Here is a 13994-nt window from a genome sequence, read left to right as displayed (position 1 = left end):
TAAATTATTGGAAAGCTGTCGTCCTCTCGAAATGAAAATACAATGTGGTGAAGAACCTCTGTAGATGGCGGTATCATCGGGTGGTGTACGTGTGTAAAAATATAACATAGTACAGTGTACTGTGTTTAATCTCATTTTTAAACTTCCTATTGGATTTTTGTCTCATTATCTCAGCCGTGGCGATTCGAAGAGTACGTCTTGTAGCCAAATGTTTGGTTTACCATTAGTAAACACGTGACACGTTACGAGCGAACATCATGCGCAGGATCACGGATCGAGTTGAGGCGTACGTCGCCATGGCAACGCTGTGTCGTGACATGTGATTGGTCCACGTGATGTCTCGCCGTTCGGGACCAGAAGGGGAGACCCGTCTGGAGTACTTGCAGAAACTCGTCACCGAGTATGAAGACTCCGGGTCTGCAGGTAAGACGACGGACACCTGGTTGTCTTTCACCTCGCCCCCATTGACCCCGTCGTTCCACTCTGGCTTCTGTCTGACCAAGCATTTCGTGGACGACCGTTCGGTGAAATATCCTTCACACAGTCACAGTCCCTTCCATTAAGCCTCCTCCCTGTTGAGTTGCTTTAACAATGTAAAGAATGATGGTTGTGGGAACTGATGTGATTTCCACTGAGTTGGCAGAACGTTATCCCAGAAAAATAGTGTTACGAATCTGGAAACCATGGCAATGCGCCCTCAACATTCAGGTCCCAAAGTTAGTTATGCCGGTAGGTACGTGTGTAGTCAGGACCCCGTCCTTTTGTCTGGTGGGAGAGTCGAATATGTGCGTTGTGATGTTTTTTTTTTTTTTTTAATAGTTAGGTTATTACATCTCACCACCTGCCCATCACCACCGTTGGCTGCTCGTACCTTGACTTGCCGAGAGGGGGCCTCGCAGTCCCAGTCCTCGGCTTCCACGAACGTTCCACACACAACGGCGGCTTCACCGCCATCCACCTTCCTCAAACACGCGTGGAAGGGAGGGCAGCTTTCTCCTGGCATGGCCGAAATCCCTCCCAGGAAGGCTGTGCCTGGAGGATCCTGGCCAATTAGAGGCGAACAGCGAAGTGTGCTGACCAAGGCCCCTCCCCACTGAGGGGGGTCCATAAATTCTAGAACACTCTCTGAGGCGTTGTTGGTGGGTTGCACAGAATTCTGAGAGGTTCTGAAGGGTTTTTGCTGTTACGAAGGGGTGGTTACGAAGAGTGGTCACAGGAGGTCTATGTTGCTGTACAAAGGGGTTTTTGCTGTCATGAGGGTTGAGCAGAGGGCCATCAAGGCTGTGAACGTGTCTCTGCTGGCCCTCCACAAGGAAGGACGGAGCGACCCTGATCCCCCCTCCGTGGACTCCGATTATTCGCCACGAGCCTCGAGTCCCCCACGTGCGACGGGGAATCGGACCAACGACCTTTGTCAGCTGCAGCATCGCGGATCACGCCCTCCCTCCGACGACCAGGTACAAGCCAAACTCTGACCCTCAGCTCGTCTCGCTCATTGGCAGGAGGGTCGAAAAAAGAACCCTGGGTTTTCTTTTCATTTGTGTGTGTGTGTCTGCGTGTGTTGGGCCCGTCTTATAAGTAGAACTGAATACGTGTTTTTTGCCCATTGTAAATACTTGCATCGAATATTCAGGTTAAGTCTCGCTTCTGTTGTCTTTTATTTACTGTAAGTAAATTATTAGAAATGTTCCCAGCTCGTTTTCATCCTTTCTTTATATGGGCCGGGTCTGAGTTCAGACGGGGTTTCATCCCCGGTGATCGGTCTATCGTAGCCGGGACATCCTGGGCAGGCCCCGCTCGACTGCAATGAGCCGGAAAGGGAGGTGGCAAAGCGGTGTCGGCAGAGTAAATCCGGTTCGACCAGGTGGTCCGAGGGCATGGATCCCCGGTAAACGAGATTGCGTGGATACTGAGGTACTTTGGCTCTCGACAAATAACCCTGCGCCACGCGATCGAGATATTAGCGACCACGGTCGGTTCTGCGGCTCAGGAATTATCCGGAGCGACGGCCTACAATTCCGGGGAGTCTGGTGGGGGACGGCATAAACTTCCCTACCCAGCGGTCATTCTCACCGCTACCCCCCGACCTACAACAATACATACCTTCAGCCCATGAGCCAATATGTTCATGAAAAAAGAATGGACCATTGTATTTTGGGGTCAAGATGGTTATGGGGTCAAGTAGATTAACACCCGTTTTTTTTTTTTTGCTCCCTTCCTTTTGCCTGGGGTGGGTGGTGTACCCCTGGCTGCTTTAGACTCAGCGTGCCATTGGGGACAAGGTATTGAACATATCCAGAGACCGCTCAGAACAAACATTGAGCTTCACTTCTTATTACCCTCACCAATGGAGGTGGGTTTCAGTACCCATGATGCATTGCTTGGGCGCCATATTGGTTGGCAAGCAAAACAAGTGAGAAAAGGTAAACAAGGCAAATCAATTAGCATAACCTTCCATTGCATCAAGTCAGAATAATGAGATGAACATGCTGGATTGGAGAGCTACTGATGTATTGTTGCCAGGGAAGTGAGTACAACCAACATGATGGCACGCATAGCATTATGGGAGCTCTGAAAACCCTCTGTTGCATTTTGGTCCATTTCTTTAGCTTGCTTGTCTGTCTGTCTGTCTGTCTGTCTCGCACATAATGTGTGAACATAAGCCACAAATAGCACCAGTATTACATGTTATCTTTTTTTCAACCGAGTACCTATATACATCATCATCATCATCCTCCTCCTCATATACCATGCCAGGAATTTGTAATCTGTTCAGGGTGCCGGCAATAGCTTGCCTCCTCTTCACAACGAACACTGTTGGATCTTTATCGTCGACGAAGCAATGTCGGCAGATGGAACGCCCGGTTTGGAGGGACGGCACACACATTGATGAATCGCCCTGCCTGTGAAACACTTCGGGATTCCAACCCAGGCTAGACAGCTCAGAAACAAGCTTGTGAACCTCCAGGCCACTCCTATAAACAAATCAAGTGCAGTTAAAATCTGAGTTACGTCTAAAAGTGCACGTGTACTTCTATAAACTTCGTACTAGTTGAACATGAGTACGTACAATTGGAACGTCAGTACGTCTGTACAATTGGAATGTCAGTACGTCTGTACAATACACACGATTGGAACGTGAATCTATAGAATATAACCTAAAAGGTCTGTTTGTCCGCAGCTTGAACATAAACCTACGTCATCAATGCATCGTCTACACACCATACAAACACCACACAAAGCAAGTCCAAACAAGGGTCTGCAGACTCTGATTGCTTTTTCTCATTTTGTTCTTATTCTAGGTTTACATTTATTTTCATTTATCATGACACTGAAGGTATTTGTCCCATACTGTATTGCCATACTGCCCTTTCCTGATAAAATGTAATATCTATTACACCACGTAATTGCAAATTATGTAAAAACCAGCTGAACATCTCTCCCTCCCCAACCCCTCCATGTACGTGGTATACACCGCAATGCAGCACTCCCTTCTTGCATTGTAACAGGTTTAGCTTCACTGTAGATTAAAGTCTGAACCTATCAGCTCAAAGAGGATCTTGCTGCCACTTGTTGCGCAGGCATGATGAGCCTAATGGTCTCCTGTGTCCAAGTTAATCGTGTATCCTCGTGCACTGTGCTGCCAGGAGGGTCATATTCTGTTTTGTAATACAGTACAGTCAAAAATATCTCTTCTAACATCAAAATTTGAAGGTACCTCTACATCCAATTGATTGCAAAGCAAGAAAAACACATCCATTGTATGGAATGAGATTGTAATTTGTTATTTTGTTTTCACAGATTACAAAGAGCAGGTCATGGCCAATTTGGCAAACTTTGCCTACGATCCAAGCAATCATGAGTGGTTACTGCAGCTTAATGTTTCCGACCTCTTCCTTGACGCTGTCGCTGAGGAGAGAGAGCCCAAGATGGAATTTGCTATTGGTAAGCGGTACTCGTACGTACGTGTTAGTTACTATGAAGCAGACATGCCAATGCATTTGTCTCTCAGCAGCTCTTAATTTTCCCCTTTTTTAATGTCTGAGTGATAAAACATGGCTTTGAAGAGGTTTCAATTGTGCGGGGTTAATAATTCAATGCAGCTGCGGATTATTCTCATTTGTTCGCAGGACACGATGTAAACTTATCACAAAGTTCAATACCGGACTTTTGAAATGACGTATTCTGTCCCAGAATGCTCGGCGCATGCGCAGAAACCCCAGGAGATTGCGGACATCATAGAGTACATTGTGTGTGAGATGACGATTGTTACCTAAAAATGGCTCAGAAAGCTTCTAACAGAAGCTGAAAATACCTTGAAAAGTTCCTGAGAGAAAGGGCTGTGCCTCGTCACAACAGAAGATTTGGAGAACTTTCTCAGCTCGCCGATAGAGTAGCTGTTCGCACTGCAAACTCCCTACAATGTGGGTCGGTGCAAAGCCTGAGTGGACGGGCGTGTGCTACACAAACCCTCGACGGATCGCTGCCGGTGAATGCATTGTGTGAGCCTGGTGTTGCCTTAGTGGTGAGGGTGGCGGCTTGGGATCCTAGGGTCCTGAGTTCAAGCCCCGTTGGCCGCTGAATTAATACACCAGGGGGTTGACAGCTTGTCATCCTTCCGAGGTCGGCAAAATGAGTACCAGTATGTACTGGTAGAGTGGCACTGCCTTCACCGACACAGTCGCGCTTCCAAGAAATGATAGTTACCCCGGCAGCTAAGCTGCCATACGCAAGAAGAAGAAGAAGAAGAATACATTGTGTATCTGGATGAGGTGCTTCTGAACACCAATGGGAAGGACATATCTGGGGCTTGTGAATGTACAGGTGAGGTTCCTATGAATCATGTTGGGGTGGGGGAGTGAGCTATGGGAGCTGTGAGTGCCGTTATAAGTATGTTGTTTATTTGGTTCCAGGGCCACAACAAATTGTACTAGTTTTTTTATTTTCCATCTATTGTGTATGTGTGGGTTTTAAAAATATATATTTATTTATTGCCACAAACTAACTTGTATCAACAGGAAATAGCAGGAAATCAACACCTCTCAGTCTCATCCACGGATATTTCTCATATTTCCTATGTTTCCTCGAGTCCCATTTGCATTCAGAAAGAGAACAATTATGGTTAACCACCTTAAAATTGCGACTCTTTCATCTAAATCCTGAAAATTATGTTTAAAAGACTATTTGAATCACATATTTCGTGCTAGCAAGGGCAGGTTAAAAGTGTCTGCCCAGCAGAACTGAGTCACTGAAAACGCGCACTTGTGCAAAGGCCCCATTTAGCATTCATACATTGTTTCAAAAGTCTCGTATTAATCAGCAGCAAAATGGTGATTCATCAAGAAATTTTGGAAGGGAAATCAACCAGCTATTAAAATTACATTCCAACAAAGAAGGTAGCAGTCATTCCATGTCAAGTCACACAATATTCAGGTACCTCCCACATGACACCTCAGATTTTTCTGAAAAAAAATTCCAAAAATACCTCTTCATGCCACATAAAGGAATCCCAAGTTTAAGCTCAATATCTCTAATGGTTTTCGAGTTATAGCCCATCAAATATTTGTGCCATGCCCCTTTTTCACACTCATGAATTGTCATCACTCAATCCATGCCATTGATTGGGTGATGACTTCTCTGTCCTGCATCATCAACCAGTTGTAGTTAGTACCCCTCCAACCCCATTCACTGGGAGGTGTGTCAATACCTGGTCAATGTTGCTTAAATAATCCACAGATCAATGCTCACTAACATGCTCAATAACATCTGGCTTGAGCCTTCATCTGGGACAAAATTGCTTTCTGTTGCACATTTGTGCTTCGAAACTCATGTGAGGTTATTATTCTTTAGATAATTGACAAAGCAGGGTCCTGTCAGCCACATAGTATTTAATGTCATTGATTATTTATTTATTCGTTTTTGTGGAGCAAAAATATTTCGCACCAATCCTGCCAGGTGGTCTCTGCAATCTTGCGATGAATCCCACTGCTCGAGCCTCCATCATTGACAAAGATGGAGTCTCGGTCGTGATGCTGTGCTTGTCGAGCAGTAACGAGGAGACCGTCCTCTCTGGGCTTTCCACACTCTGGTTGCTTGCCCGCCCTGGCCTTCGGTGTGGTGCCGGCAGTTGTCCCTCTGTCCCGGAAGCGGCCGTTCAAGGAGCCGTGAGGTTGGCACGTGCCGACAGCTCACGTGTTCGGAATCTCTCCACCATCTTTCTTCAGGATTGTTGTACCAGTGAACAGGTTTGGACAAACATGACCTTCAATGCAATTTCATTACAACATGCTGTAGCTTTCGTGTTAGGTGAGAGCTAGGAATAAAATAACAATAAAAACAACAACTTTGTGTACATAGTCGAGGCTTGTGGAAGAGCTAGTATGAGTAGACTGAACGGATCAGGATGCAACAGGACAAAACAAACAATAGAGAGAACGGGGGAACACCAACAGCAGGGTCAAAGGACAAAATAGAGGAAGACTTTGAACAATCAATGGGTGTGAGGATGAATGAGGGGTAAGGAACTATGAATGGGGTGGACAAGATGGATACAAATGCTGAGGAAAGAAAACTTAGAAAGAGGTTGGCTTTGAGGGGTTAAAGGGGAGAGAAAGGATCATGGTTTTGGATTGGGGATGAGCTGAGATTGTGCTGAACAGCCATATTGAAGACCTGAAGGGAAGCATGAGATCGAAGAGGGTGTGAAAGTTGGTTCCACAGTTGAGGGGGGGGGGAGAGCAACGAATGAGGGGAAGTGAGCAGTGATTCTGGATTTAGGTATTTTTACCAGAAGGGGGTTGATGGTGGATTGTGTGTGCCCTGAAAATATCTGGGAGGGGGTGGGGGTGGGGACAAATCATGAAAAGAGCAGAGGGTGCAAAACCAGAAAGTAGGTCGTAGAAGACAGACAAATGACCTGTCTGCGATGGCAATAGGACCATAGACTCAGCTTCAGCGTGTTAGATTCCATTGATCTTGAAAGCCTTGGGGTTTCCAAGGTGTCAAGCTGAGCAAGGTGTGTGGCAGGGAGGCCAGCCCATAGGAGAGAGCAGAACTCCATAAAGCTGTGAATAAAGGCCTTGTCGATGGATCGGAGTTCAGGTGTGCCAAGGAAGGACTTTGTATGACCGAGGATGTCCAGTCAGCGTCTGGCTTTGGAGGGCAACTTCAAAATATGGTTTGCCCCCCCCCCCAAAAAATGGCTGATAGTGAGGGTGGTTGCTAAACCATCCTTTTGGAGAGAGATAGTGTGAGAGTGAGATTTGTCAGATGTGAGATGGAAAGACATGTTCCAAGCGTTTGACCAGCATGTGATATTATATATATATATATATATATATATATATATATATATATATATATATATATATATATATATATATATATATATAATTATTATTATTTTTTCCAACATTTAAGAGAGGGAAGAAGCTGCAGCCTGCCTGTCTGAAGGATGAGCGATTTCACAGTTGAGGGTGGAATCATCAGCAAATAGGTAATGGAAATTTTCCAGAGTTAGAGAGATCATTATGAAGATCAGGAATGGGACTTCGTCCAGAACAGTACCTTGGGGCACTCCAGCCTTGACAGAGAGAGGATGAAAGGATTCCGTTGAGAGCCACACGTTGGCTCTGAAAGTAGAGTAAGTTCGTAAGCTATGTGTGGAGTTGGCCTTTAATGCCATAAGCAGAGAGATTGAAGAGTAATTCAGGATTCCAGCCTGTATTAAATGCATTTCATATGTCCAGAGAGATGGCCCTGATCTCATGTCTGACATTGAGGGCCTCCATCCGTTGTTGAGTGAGTAGAAGCAGCATGTCCAAGGTGGAGTGAACTGGTCTGAAATCAAATTAGTAATCTGAGATGAGGTTGGTGGAGAAAAGGAAGGATTTCATATCAATTGTGATGATGGATTACACGACTTTGCTTGTGATTGGAAGTAAGCTGATAGGTCTGTTGTTGAGGAGATTTACGATGAAAGAAGGTTTTTGAACATTTTTTATGTAGTGCTGTGATGTTGGTAGATTTCCAAGCGGACGGAAGATGACCTAGCACAAATGACAGGGTGGAAAGGGCAGAGAGAGAGGATGTGTAGGAGCCTCAGAGTGGGTTTTTAGGACATGTGAGCTGATCCTGTCTGGTCCAGCAGCAGTCATTTGAGGGTTGAAAGAACCTTCACCACCTTCTCAGGTGCAAAGGACGCAGTCGGAGTAACACAGGACAGTTGGAGTAACTATTTGGTTGCATTGTCAACAACTTTGGAAACTTGTCAAGATGATGGCCATTTATGTTGATTTATTTTATGTTATTCAATCGTATGTTTCCTTTTCTTGATGTGCACTTGGTTTATGAGTTGGTTTTCTGTTTGTTTAAATTCATGAAGTCTGAATTACTCCAAAGCAGAAATGTAGCATTGAGACTATTTTCAGTGAAATAATTATTCACAAACATAAGCATTACTTATTATTATTATCCCTGTGCTTTTTGAAAGAAAGAAAAAAAAAAACTTGGGGATATTGTCATCGGCTCTGTCTCTGTCTGTCCATCACGCTATATCCCCCTAAATGGTTGAGCAGAAATTCATCAAACCTGGTAGTTATGATCATATGGCAAGAAGGTGTGAGAGCAGTATCATTTTTGACCTCACCCCCGAGGGTGGGGTCAAAAACCAAGCAATGCAATTATGGGCACATTTTAAAATGAAACTTTTTAATGAAATAAACATCAGGGGGGGGGGCGCATGAAATATGCAACGATTTTGGGGATTTGAATGCTATCATTTGAATCTTAATGCTTACAATTAAGAGGTCAATGCACTCACATTAAAATCCTTAATTTTCATCCGATTGACCTGAAATTAGAACAGGATTTGTATATCGGGTCACAATGTTAACATGGCCCAATTTCTAAAATTGAGGTTGGGTTAAAAACTATATATATATATATATATATATATATATATATATATATATATATATATATATATATATATATATATATATTATATATATATATATATATATATTGTTGCGAATTCGCGCCCGCCGGCGTGCGGACGGCCACGTAACTCTGATCGCGGCACGTCGCCCACCGGACGGACAATTCAGTCGTGACCCTCCGGGAACTATCACCCGGAGCCAGTCACGGGTGAGCCTTTCGACCTCACCACAATCGTGCCAATCGGCCACCCGCGTAGGATAGGGTTGTTCGCCAAACTCAACCAACCTAAGTACCCACGCGGATGGTAAACCGGGCGATCGTACCTCGCCGCAGGTTGACTCCGGACACGAGCCGCTTGGGCGGCCCGTTCCGTACTATCGGGATAACAGAGCGGTGTTATCGTTGACCTCGACGGTTCAGATTATTTACCGGACGTTTTGCACCCACTACGAACCCTTTACGTGAAGCAGGATGGAGATTCAATTAGGGAAAAGACGAAGCGAAACGGGAAAACAGTTCACACAATGCACATTTATTTCCTGGCACACGGAAAGCACGTATATACAGCCATAGTCAAAATGCACATATAGCAATTAAAACAAAAAAAAAAGCAACAACGACGCAGAGTTAATACCGACTACGCGCACACACGGCAACACTTGTACAGCTTTACTTTACAGACGGTGCTAACACACATTTACACAAAAGCAAAGGAAAGAAGCCACCCTCATAGACAAGGGGGCAGACAGGCCTGCAGGCCAAATGTGCGCGTGACCTGGAGGAGAGGCCAGGTCCGCGAGACCGGGGGGGTCCTACCCGCGTCCTCGTGACGCGTTGGCGGGAGAGCCGCAAATGTGGCTGTGCGGCTGCGCCCCGACTCAGTGCTCCTTGGCACGACGTTTGGGGTGGGGTGGGAACGGGCCCCCTTTTGCACTATCTCAGCGTGGGGGAAAGGGGAAATTGTTGATGCCCTGGGGGAGGAGGATGGCTGGCTGGCTTGGGTCCCACGACGAGATGAGCGATCCCCCACACCGTAACCTCGTCGCCGACCGCCATCCTTCTCGCCTCGGACCCGAGCTCCCTTGCCTGCAGTTCCACCGCGACTTTTCTCCATTCCGCACTCTCCTCGCGACTCCACCGCCGACTCTGCCATCCACTCGACTCTGCCTTTTTATAGGCAGGCAGAAGCCAGTATGCAAATATTCGGATCAGAATGACCTCGGGGCGGAGCCACGCTCACCCATTGGTCGGAGGAAACAGGGGCGTGAACCTCCCCTGATCCTAGAATTTGCATATATCGACTTCACACACACACGCCTGGAGGCAGGGCCAAGCCGCCCCGCGCTCGCTAATTGGACGGAGGAGAAGTGGGCGTGAAGCGTTTCTGATCCGAGTTTTCCCCTCAGAAAGGCCGCCATTTGCGCTCGTGGCTCGGTGCGTTCGGCACCAATCGCTGAGCGGGCCCGAGACAGCCTGACGTTCAGTGTTCACAGGTGGTGTGGTTGTTGGTCGTAGAAGGAGGGAGGTGAAGGTGGTGGCGGGTTTTCAGTGGTGGTTTGCTGGTTATGGTGCCGTTTGGGAATGGCGGTGATGCGATGAGGTGGGAGCGTAGATGGTGGCGGTGGCGTGGTTGTTGGCATGGTTGTAGTTGGTGACGATGGCTGGGGTGGTGGTTAAGGTGGTTGTTGTGTGATGGCGGTTGAGACGTGGTTGGTTCAAAATAAAGATAGAACAGAAAAACGACTGACTCAAAGCGTCGCAGCCCGGATGAATCGCATAAATTCCCTCTATACAATGGGTTTGGGCTAACTACACATGTACTTAGAGATATCTCACCTACGAGCCCTTCATGGTGTAATGCGAATTTTCACAGCCGTAACAATATATTATATATATATATATATATATATATATATATATATATATATATATATATATATATATATATATATATATATATATATATATATAGATATATATATATTGTTGTGGTTGACGAAATTCGCAAACCACCATTCAGGTCCCTTAGGTGAGATATCTCTGTAAGTATATGTGTAGTTAGCCCAAACCCGTTGTTTAGAGGGAATAAATGTCATTCATTCGGGCTGCGACCCTTTTAGATAGCCGTTTTTCTTTTAATATCTTTATTTTGGACCAACCGCCATTACTACCACCACAACCACCACCAACCGCATCTCGACAACCACAGCCACCTTCTCCAGAACCGCCTTCACAACATCCACCTTCTCCACAACCGCTTTCACACACCAACCACCACCCGCAACGCCGCTTCACAACAACAGCAACGCCAACAGCCACGACCTTTACCGTCACAACTCGCAACCATCGCATCACCGCCATTCCCACGCCGCTTGTGGGCACCGATACTGGACTCGTACAGGGCGCGCACCGAGCAGCGGGTGCAAAAACACCAGCCTTTCCGAGAAATCGGATCAAGAATGATTCACGCCCACTTCTGTTCCGTCCTATCGGCGAGCGTGGGGCGATTTGGCCCCGCCTCCAGGCGCGTCGGAGTATAATCGCTATATGCAGATTCGCGGATCAAGAATGATTCACGCCCACTTTTCCTCCGTCCAATGGGGGAGCGTGGCTCCGCCCCCGAGCCGTTCCTGATCCAAAAATCTGCATATGATTTCTCCTGTCGGACTATAAAGCGCCGAGCACGGGGCGAATTTGAGAGAGTTGAGAGAGTTGAGAAGAGTTGGAGAGTTGTGGCGGCGGCTAAATCAGTCGAGAGAGTGTCTGTCGGGGTCCGGAGAATCTGGAGAAGCCAAGGAGCATTGTGGAGGTCTGCACTCGTGTCAGAGTCAGGGGAGCTGTGGAGAGGGGAGGCCGGGAACGCGGTCGAGGTCGCAGTGGCTTCGCTCGTCGCGGGACCCAAGCCAGCCAGATATCCTCTTTCCCCCGAGCATCAACAACCCCCCCCCTGTTTCCCCCCGCGCTGAGATAGTGTGAGAAGGGGGCCCCGTTCCCACCCCATTCCAGGCAGTGCCAGCGAGGCCCGCGGAGTCGGGGCGCCGCCGCCATTTTGCGGCTCATCACCAGACGGGTAGGCTCGACGCGGTCTCGGCCCCAGGCCCGTCTGCCCCCTTATCGTTGAGGGTGGCCCCTTTTTCTTTTGCTTTGGAGTATATGTGTTGTCGGCGCCGTCTGTGAAGTAAAACTGTGCAAGTGTTGCCGTGTGCTCGCGTAGTCGGTAGTAGATCTGCATTGTGTTTCTCTTTTGCATTTGCTTTTTGTGCAGAATTGTCGTGTTACTTTTACATTTGCTTTTGGTGCATAATTGTATATGTGTGCTTTCCGTTTGCTGCGGAATAAATGTGCTTTATGTTGAACTGTTTCTCCCGTTTCGCTTCGTCTTTTCTCTAATTGAATCTCCATCTTACGTCACGTAAAGGGTTGGTCGTGGGCTAAATACGCCCGATAATTAATCGGAACCGTCGAGGTTGACGATAACACCGCTCGGTTATCCCGGTAGTACGGAACGGGTCGCTTAAAGTGGCCCGTGTCCGAAGTCGACCTGCGGCGAGGTGCGATCGCCCGGTCTACCCTCCGTGTGGGTACTTAGGTAGGTCGAATTTGGCGAACAACCCTATCCCACGCGGGGGGCCGATTGGCACGATCGTGGTGAGGCCGAAAGGCCCACCCGTGACTAGTTCCCGGCGTTAGTCCGAGAGGGTCACGACGGGATTGTCCGTCCGGTGGGCGACGTGCCGCGATTCGAGTTACGTGGCCGCTCGCACGCCAGCGGGCGCGAATCCGCAACAATATATATATATATATATATATATATATATATATCATGTCTCAAAAAGTTGTGGACGAGTTGTGACAAAACTAGGTGGATTTAAGTTGTCTCGGTGACGAGAACAAGCCGATTCGATTTTTATTCATATCCAAAATATCAGTGTGATACAAAACATAAACTGTTCAGCCTGGCGGAGGTATGCGCTCCACTGAGTGCTGTTCCACTTTGTGCTGTTTTGCAAAGTGTCGCTCTGAGTGATTTTTTTTTTGTTGCTTTTTTTTACCCCGCTTACATTAACCAAAAAGCATGGTTTAGCAATTGGTGGCATACATACATGTCTGCATTTTGTTAAGAGCGTACATCAAAAACTGTTCAACAGAGGAAATTGAAACTTTGCCACATGTTACATGACCATTTGAGAAAGCACATCTTACTTGGATGACACCCACCCCCTTAGAACTTACATGGTGAATTAAATAAAGCCTAACGCCCAGAGATTAAAAAAAAAATGTATAAGAGTTGGCTCGCACCAAGTCCTCCTCAAGACTGTGGGGTATGTATTGTATGAATACCATCTAGTTAATTTATTTATTAAAAAGTTGCCCCAATTGGAGTATAGCTAAACTAAAGTGTAAACTATCCTTGAGATTTAATATTGGTGGGTTGCATGAATTAAACCTGATTCCTCAACAACAAAAAAGTGTTTTACAAATGATGTTCGCTGCTGGAGATTTCCCGTTTCAACCTTTGGAGAAAAATGTGTGCCGTGATGTTTAATCAGACCGTCTACCCCAATTCTGCTCAAAAGACCGAGACAAGATGATGGGATGTGTAACTTAAAGGGCATGCGGAACCAACACATGGTCTTCGTTTGTCCAAGATCGACTCCAAATTCCCAACTAAGGTCCTACATTTGATGTAGGTTGAATAATAATAATAATATGTCTTGCAATAACCTAAACTTCATTTTTCATCAATTCCTGTATTATTTTTCAGTCTCTTTTAAATCCCCTTCATGTGAACTGTGTGGTCCCGGTTGTTACTGATGCAGGTGACCGAAGCAGAGAAGTCAGAATCTGGGTCTGTTGTTGGCATCCCACTTCCCCCTGCCACTCCATGAGCAAGTTCATATGACAGCAAAGTTAGAAGTAGAGGAGTTTCCACTGTTGCTGCTGCTTTGGGGTTTTTTTAATTATTTTTTTTTCGAATATCAGGCCGATGCAGCTGGTTTGTTCGGGTTAGTTAAAACCTCTCCTTTGGCAAATTCCACAAAAAAGGTGGAATT

General features: G+C 46.5%; 1 protein-coding gene across 1 annotated transcript in view; it reads left to right on the top strand.

Moving 5' to 3' along the window:
- The first annotated feature begins 100 nt into the window (after nt 1–100).
- ARMC7 (armadillo repeat containing 7) overlaps nt 101–13994 on the top strand; it is a 15298-nt gene continuing 1404 nt past the window's right edge. The window contains exons 1-4 of the mRNA XM_085898840.1: nt 101–423; nt 3802–3945; nt 5956–6245; nt 13761–13994. The exon at nt 13761–13994 is cut by the window's right edge and continues 2 nt beyond it. Coding sequence (XP_085754966.1) covers nt 336–423; nt 3802–3945; nt 5956–6245; nt 13761–13829 — 591 coding nt within the window. The 5' untranslated portion in view covers nt 101–335 and the 3' untranslated portion in view covers nt 13830–13994. The remainder of the gene's footprint in view (nt 424–3801; nt 3946–5955; nt 6246–13760) is intronic.

Source organism: Eptatretus burgeri, chromosome 10, assembly GCF_056783735.1.
Source record: "Eptatretus burgeri isolate ZD-2024b chromosome 10, Ebu_testis_v1, whole genome shotgun sequence".
NCBI lineage: Eukaryota > Metazoa > Chordata > Myxini > Myxiniformes > Myxinidae > Eptatretus > Eptatretus burgeri.
This window is presented reverse-complemented; position numbering and strand designations above follow the sequence as displayed.